General features: G+C 42.0%; 1 protein-coding gene across 1 annotated transcript; it reads left to right on the forward strand.

Annotated features, from left to right (window-relative positions):
* The first annotated feature begins 6,175 nt into the window (after positions 1 to 6,175).
* Positions 6,176 to 7,096, forward strand: LOC149434571 (olfactory receptor 2D3-like). Its single transcript, XM_089663630.1, has one exon. It carries the CDS (start codon positions 6,176 to 6,178, stop codon positions 7,094 to 7,096), a length of 921 nt encoding a protein of 306 aa, XP_089519756.1.
* The last annotated feature ends 988 nt before the right edge of the window (positions 7,097 to 8,084 follow it).

Consider the following 8,084-nt stretch of genomic DNA (forward strand, 5'->3'; position numbering starts at 1 on the left):
ATTCCCAGACTTCATGGGGAGTAGTGGCAAGATAGTTTGGGGCTTTTTGTCACCCTTTCTCCATATTGGGTACCACTTATACGTGGCCAATTTTTATTCAAGCATGCCACTTTTTAGACATTTGTACAATCTTGGAATTGGCGCATGTGGCACCGTGTGACCTACTGTGTGCCCACCATTAGAAATGGGAGGATGCAGGGAGGTATATTCTAATGGTGGGCATACTACACACTTTTTCTGGCAGAGGTTTCTTCTCTTTTTTTCATTCAGCCCACAGGCTGTATACGAAAAAAAAGAACATAGCATATACACTGTATAGCCAACAAGGATCAGTGACATACTGGTACATCACTGGACTTTGAATGGTTATACCAGGATGATGCCTACAGCTGCAGGCATCATCCTTGTATTGTTTTTTCAGCCGTCGATCGGCTTTCATGTAAAAGCAATCCTAGAGGCTAATTAGCTGCAGGGTTGCTTTTACAAGCAGTGATAGAAGATGACCCCCTTCCCCCACTGCCTTCCACAGACTTCTGCGGCAGTCCCGTGCCATCGGAGAAACCTGAGAATGCAGCCAGTATGTACCATGCATGTGAGGTATCGTCGTGAATGTCAGATCAAGGGTAGTAATTCTAACACTAGACCTCCTCTGTAAATCTAAAATGGTAGCTTGTAAAGGCTTTTAAATCATCATGGATATTAAAAATGTATGCAGTTTGTCGCCATTGCACGGGGCATGTGAAGTTTTAAAACATGTCATGTTTGGTATCTATTTACTTGGCATGCCATCATCTTTTATATTCTACCAAATAATTGGCCAATATATTGTGTTTCTGTGCATTAAAAGAAAAAAAAAGTGTATTTTTGTTTCAAAAAATGTGCGTTTGAAAAATCGCTGCACAAGTACTATGTGACATACAAAATTGCAGCACCCACCATTTTATTAATTATTATTATTAATTATTAATATTTAGGGGCAATCAAAGAGTTGACTGGGCCTAATAATATTTACTTTGTGTGCTGTTTTTACTAAGCAATGTGCCGGTTTTTACTTTGCAGGGAGAAACAAAATAGCCCATCTACTAAAAGAAAGATTCCTGTGGTATCATTGTGTAAGTCAAATATAGATATCACGTGAAGGAACGCCTGTCACCCCGATTGGGGGATTCTGTCAGAGAACGGCTTCCTCTTCACTGGACACAGAATCAAGGTATTATAGCCAGGCATTGCACCCAATACTACAAGAGAGTAGCTTTAGATGCCAAACTGGAACTCTTTATTGAACAGAAAACACAGGTTTTTATACACTCCAGAAATAGGGGCAGTGCCCCCAGGAACAATAAACACAAATATTACACATTGAGATAAACATCCCACACTGATTAGATAACGAGGCAAAGCTGACATCAGTCTAATCCTATCATGTAGACACCTCCAGAAGGACTTGCCAACAAACTAAATTAACTCCATGAACAATGGGAATGCACACCTAGGAGGCACACAATGGGAGAAGATAGGAAACACATAACACCTTAATAAACAGATTAGAGTCCTCAGCATGAAGATGCTGATTATATCAACATCTTGTTAGAGTCTCTGAGTAGACTCCTAGAGGAAGGAGGTGGGGGCTGAAAAAATCAATGCTGGTTTGGGCACAGAGGTCTCAAATCTGTATCCTGGTTCTCCAGTTCTCAGAGTCTGTGTGTTCTGGGGAGACATAGACTTAATCCAAAGTAAACTACTCCAATGGTCTCCCCAGGCACATACCAAAGAATAGAGCCCCCTCAGATGTCAGGGCCATGGTAAGTAGTCAAAATGGTCTGACACTTCACCTAACAAAAATAAAAATTTAAAGAAAACTAGAACACAGAAAGAACATCACCACACTTAAAATGGTTGTAAAGGCCACTAAACTTCCTTCATGTTAGCCTATGTGTGAATGCACACATAACGTTTTAGAGGTGTTTAATGGCAGGAAAGTTAAAAAAATGAGAAAAAAACCCACTTCTGGGACAGAAGTGTTTTGGCAGAAAATAATGCTTGACGTGCATTTAGCTTAGTGTTTGGGTGTTACTTTGTTTCAATGGCCAGAATAAATTACAAGGTGGTATCAAAACGTTTCAAGACTAGTTTTGTAACACGCCAACAAAAGGCAGCACAAGGCTGCACACACAGTCACAGGGAGCACCTACAGTACCTTCATAAATCAGTATACTAAAAAGACATTGTCCTGTGTACATCGGGAGTTGTGAAAATTACATCTAAATCACAAATTGTCTATAAATAGCATGTAGTCAGAATAGCACCAGTTACACAGCTCCCGATGTACACAGGACAATGTCCTTTGGCACACTGGCTTATAAAGGTTAATGCTCGCTCTATAGGAGCAGCCCATGAATGCTACCATTCAGCAGCAAAAGGATTGCACTCCTCCCCCTCATTCCCACTCCTCCCTTTGCATCTTGTCACCGACTACAGAAGGTTCTTATTCTTGCAGCCACAAGCAACATGGATGGATGTCTTACATCAATGTTTCTCGACCCTTTAAAATTATGGACAGTCCTGAGGCATCCTTTAACATTAAGGACAGTCTGAAGGCACCCCATTCTAAAATGGGGTGGTTCCTGACTGAGGCATCCCTAGGGTTTGGTGTCACCCATCCAGAGAGGAAGGAGAGGTGCTGGTGTAGCGGTACAATGAGTATCCCGACCCGTGAAGATATGTATCCCCTAAAACAACTGCGCATGTGCCGGTTTCAAGCCGAAGAAGCTGATCTCCGACTTTAACACTGAGTTGCCACAGTTAACCCCTTACAGGCTGCAAATCGCTGAAGTTGATCCCGCTGATCACTTTGGGTTGCAAGATCAGTTAACCCCGTATAGATTGAACCTATATGGTGTTAACTGATCTTGCAACTCAGTGATTCGTGGGATCAGCTTCGGAGGTTTGCAGTCTGTAAGGGGTTAACTGTGGCAGCTCTGTGCTAAAGTCAGAGATCGGATTCTTCGGTCTGAAACCGGCACATGCGAAGTTGCTTCAGGGGATACATATCTTCACGGGTCCAGGATACTCATTTTACTACTACACCGGGGGCAGCTGTCACTGTGCCGGGAATCCAGGATCACCCCAAAGCTGGCATGGACCTTCACAGAGCCCAGAAGCTCTGCTGGCATCCTGCACCCCCCGTGATGGTGTCACCCGATGCGGCCCACACGCCCCTAGGGACACCACTGCTATGGGGACAGCAATGGGGTCAATTCGCTCACAGACTTGTGGTCCAGAAAGCATGGGCAAAGACATTATATCTCCTTCACAACTCAGTGGATAAATTTGCTCACTGCTAGGAGGGACGCAGGATGCACCACAAACCACATCCTGAAATCTAGTGCTGTGACAGATCAGCAGCTTCTATCCCTTACTTCTTGATGGCCTTTTCTGGTGAATCATTGACAAATGACCAGTACCCCCTAAGTGACCAAGCGGTTATGTATTTGCTAGGAAACCTTTATGCTCTCTCACTATGACAGTACATCCAAGCAAAAAAAGACTACCTACTGCCCAGCAAATCTGCTTTAACTCTTCCTTAGAAAATCCATCCTAGCAAAAAAGGGAGTACACTCTGTCCAGCAAGTCTGTCATTTTTTTTAACCTCCATATAAAATATGCCTCTATCTCTTTTTGAAAGAGCAACTTATCATAAATGATTAAAAGTTGTGTTGCAAATCTACATAGGTTTTCTGTCTTCAGTCTCAGAAAAAAAGACACGGTCATTTTTTTAAATTTCCAGATTAAGTCTGCTTGATCTCTCCCTCTGAAATTGCATCCTAGCAAAAAGAAGTATATATTGTTCAAAAAAAAAATGTCAAATTTTCCTATCTACTGTCTCAGAAAAAAAAGACACTGTATTTTATTCTTTCAAATTAAATATGCCTTCTCTTTCTTTAAAGTTATGGTCCTATCAAAAAGCCTGTGCTGCAAATGTGCATTTTTTCTGCCTTTAGTCTCAGAAAAACACACATATTTTTATTTCTAGATGGAATTTGCCTGCTCACTTCTTCTGATATATTGTAGCTGTCTGTGAACACAATTAAAGCTGTGCTAAAAATCTGTGCAGGGAAGAAACCGGAACACCTGGAGGAAACCCATGCAGGCACAGGGAGAACATGCAAACTCCAGGTTCCATGGTTGGGATTCGAACCAATGACCCCACTACTGCCAGGCAAAGTGCTAACCATTTCCCCTCGCTTCAGATATATGCAGCCATGTGGGCCACGTTATCCACGGGTATGAGAGCCCATTCATATAAAATGGACTCCCGTGTCCATGACACGCAGGGAAGAAATCCCTGCACTTTGGAAAACGCAGCCCGCATGGGGAACTTGCGTTTTCCAGTGCGGGCGGCGCGCTATTAGAACTAATTGCACCCGCCCGCGGGTCTGCATTTCTCTGTGAGGGTGGTGCGACAGCACAGATTTTCGTTCGGATCCGCAGCGGCACCACCTGCACAGATGTGAACCTAGGGTTAGCCACTGTGCTGCCCCTCCTTCTCAATGTACAATGTATGGTGTACAACATTTAATTTGTATTACATTTTGTGCACCATACAGTCTGGTACTGAAAAGAATATCACGCCTTATGTTATGAAAGTAGTTTTTCCACAGTTTTGCAGTTGCCAAAAAGTTGATGGCTTTAGCTCTTTTTTACAAGTATTTACCCATTGATAGATTTTAGATCTATTGTCTCTGATCCTTCCACCACTCAATTCTGGCCTATTAATGCCGCACAAAAAGATCTGTTGTCTTGGCAAAAAATACCTAATAAAGAATTTATTTATTGCAAACCAATCATATTGCATTGCTGCCACGGTAAGTAAGCCAAGGAATAATTTAAAAGTAAACAAAATTATTAAGCATGCAATTCATGTGTTGCCAGAATAGGGTGTCACCGACAGGGCTGCTGTTAGAAACCATGGGACCCCATACAGCCAACCTGACAGGTCCCCCTCTCCCCCCACCCCCCAAAAAAAAACAATGCTTCAGTTATGAACACAGCGAGTGGTTGGTACTGATCACTCACTGTGTTCATTTGGAAAGGAAGGGACTGGTAAATGTGACATATTTACCGGCCCTCCCCTCACTTTCCATCCTGAGGGATCCTGTTGTGTGCTTGCTGCTGCCAATGGGAAGGAGAGGAGGGACGTCAGCAGCACTGCAGGGGTTGTGGCACACAGGGGGGGCTGGGCAGCAGGGGGAAATGTATGGTGCAAAGGGAAGCTGATGGGGGGGCAATAACTGGAATTGCTTGCTCTGCAGCCACTGAAAACCAGCAGGAGGGAGAGGAGAAGAAGTCAGCTTTCAGCTTCTGCAGAGAGCACCATACAGGGAATCAGTTCCAGTAATTGTCCCCCCCTGCAGTGCCTGGGACCCCCTGCTGTTCCTGGTCCCCGTAAAGGAGGACTGGTGGTACCCCCTTATCCATGGCCCTGGTCACGAATGCAGACACATCCATGGGGAGGATCTATTGAGTGTCTTATAATCCCCCTACAGCAGCATCAGAGCCAGTCAGGACTTAGCCAGTCTAACATTGTGAACATGCTTGCAGGAGGGGGATGAAGGGATCACCACATCAGTATGCTACATTCCCTTCATTGTCCAATAAGCTGGCTGGGGGGCAAAGCTACCTAAGCATGTAAAAGTTTAAGATATAAATTAGACATTTATCCAGATGAGTGAGTACTATTATCATGATTCCAGGTAAAGAAGGCCATTCAGTTATGCAGGATTTTGCAGCAGTAAAGCTATGATAAGATGGATATTTACAGCAAATAGCTGAGAGATGCTGAGATTAGGATATCTACTCAGACTTATTCTTTATATTGGATTGCTACCCGGGAGGTCTAAATATTTAAGGAAATAGTCTACATGGAATTAAAGGTTAATCCTGCTTTATTCTGACAAGCTTCATATTGTTGGATTTCATATGTATCTGTTTTATCTAATAAATAGGTTTATAATTTCTTTAATTGTATATGCTTCAAATCCCTGACAAAAGGAACATTTTCAATATATTCAATATCAGTTTTATCACATTTTTTGCTTCCATGTTCTTTACTTTAAATGTGATGATTTTATACAAGCCAAAAATATTCCTTGATCACAGTTTTGAAAATTTTAAGATGCGCACTGGGAACCAAAGCACTGTCTCAGAATTTATTCTTCTTGGATTATCTGTGGACCCTTTAGTACAAATTCTGCTGTTTTTCATTTTCCTGCTAGTCTACATGACCACACTGTGCGTAAATTTACTTCTGATAGTCGCTGTGAGGACTGACAAACATTTGCACACCTCAATGTACACCTTCTTGTCTAGTTTGTCTTTCTTAGACATTTTCTACACTTCCACTGTTGTACCCAAGATGCTGTCTAACTTTCTTTCTCTAAAAAAGAGTATTTCATTTGCTGGCTGTGTTATACAGTTTTACTTTTTTCTGGTTTTGGGAGAAACAGAATGCATCCTTCTGGCCCTGATGGCCTATGACCGTTATGTTGCTATCTGCAACCCTCTACACTACAATATGATCATGAACACAATGGTTTGTACGCGGATGATCATCATGGCATGGTTGTCTGGCTGCATAATTTCATCTATTGATACATATTTTACATTTAGCTTAACATATTGTGGCCCCAACACCATCAACCATTTTTTCTGTGAGGCTCCTTTACTGATTCAGCTTTCTTGCAGTGATGTCTCATCAGTCAACATCTTAAAACTGGTTGGCACAACCATCTCGCTTTTCCTCCCACTTTCACTAATTCTCATGTCGTACCTTCGAATCATAATCACGATCACGACAATTCACTTGGGAAAGAACAAAGCATTTTCAACATGTGTTTCCCATCTTATGGTGGTGGTCATTTTCTATGGGACAGCCATGTTCATGTACATTAGACCCGAGAATTCAGTCTCACAGGATGTAGACAAAATGGTGGCAGTATTTTACACAATGATAACTCCCATGCTAAACCCTTTAATCTATAGCCTAAGAAATAAAGATGTTCATAAAGCCATGAGAAAGCTGGTAGGAGCTAAATAAGGTGTTATAACTCAAGGAGAGAAGATCAGTTCAAATGAGAGACATGGAATTTGCAGATAGTTTGTTTGTTTGTCTTCATAAAATTTTAATTTATCTAAAAATCTCAGAAAACTTGCATTGGACACCTAAGCATTTTATGCATGTAAAACAGTGACCCAAAAACATGAAATATGATGTTTTTCTATTTATAACCAAATACATTTCTGAACACCATAGAATTGGATCTTACTGTGCAAAACCGTAAGTCATTGAAACTTTCTCTTTTACTTCTTTGTGGACTGATGGAAGATCACTTGGGCACCACATCCCCAATTAACAGATTATCAATGTATCTCTACCCCCTCAAGAGCTGCTATGTTTGCTACATGTGAGAAATCAGCATTTCCCACTGACATTAGTAAGATCTGAAGCAGGACAGTCACTAATCCCAGCCACTGTTGGACAACTGGATGACTCTTGTAGTCCACATGAATACAGCAGTCTACCGTGATTGTTACGGGCAACTACCTTGCATGTTGCCACAAGGAAATCCAAGACGAGAAACCCCACTTGTAGCTCTACCCTCTTGAGAGCTGCTGAATTTGGGTTCCCCTATTTCTTGCACAGCCAGGCAACACACATTTTCCAACTTCCATTCAGAGTCAGTAGCCAGTCCATGGGCTTGTTTTTGTTGTTTTATTTGTGGTAAACACTTTGGATTGGGTCTAGGGGTATATGGGGCGCCCAACTTGACTTTAACAATAAGTCTGAGGACAAACTTCCTAACTTCTGTACAAAAAGTATGGATCCTGGACTTTCTATTTCCTCCGTAGTGGCTTCAGTATCTTGCGGATCAGTAACACAGTTTCTGTAAGGGGCACTCATTTATACTTCATAGCAAATAGGATTTATTACTATTGATTACTATTGATTACTACAGGCCCATCATCTTCTGTGGTATGGGGAAGGAAATGACACCCAATAACTAGATGTTAGGAGACCACCAGTC

Source organism: Staurois parvus, unplaced genomic scaffold, assembly GCF_062004578.1.
Source record: "Staurois parvus isolate SC_StPar_1 unplaced genomic scaffold, SC_StPar_1.0 ptg001733l, whole genome shotgun sequence".
Taxonomy (NCBI): domain Eukaryota; kingdom Metazoa; phylum Chordata; class Amphibia; order Anura; family Ranidae; genus Staurois; species Staurois parvus.

Coding starts and splice junctions, on each gene's coding strand:
- LOC149434571 (XM_089663630.1), top strand. CDS start 6,176: ATGCGCACTGGGAACCAAAGCACTGTCTCAGAATTTATTCTTCTTGGA.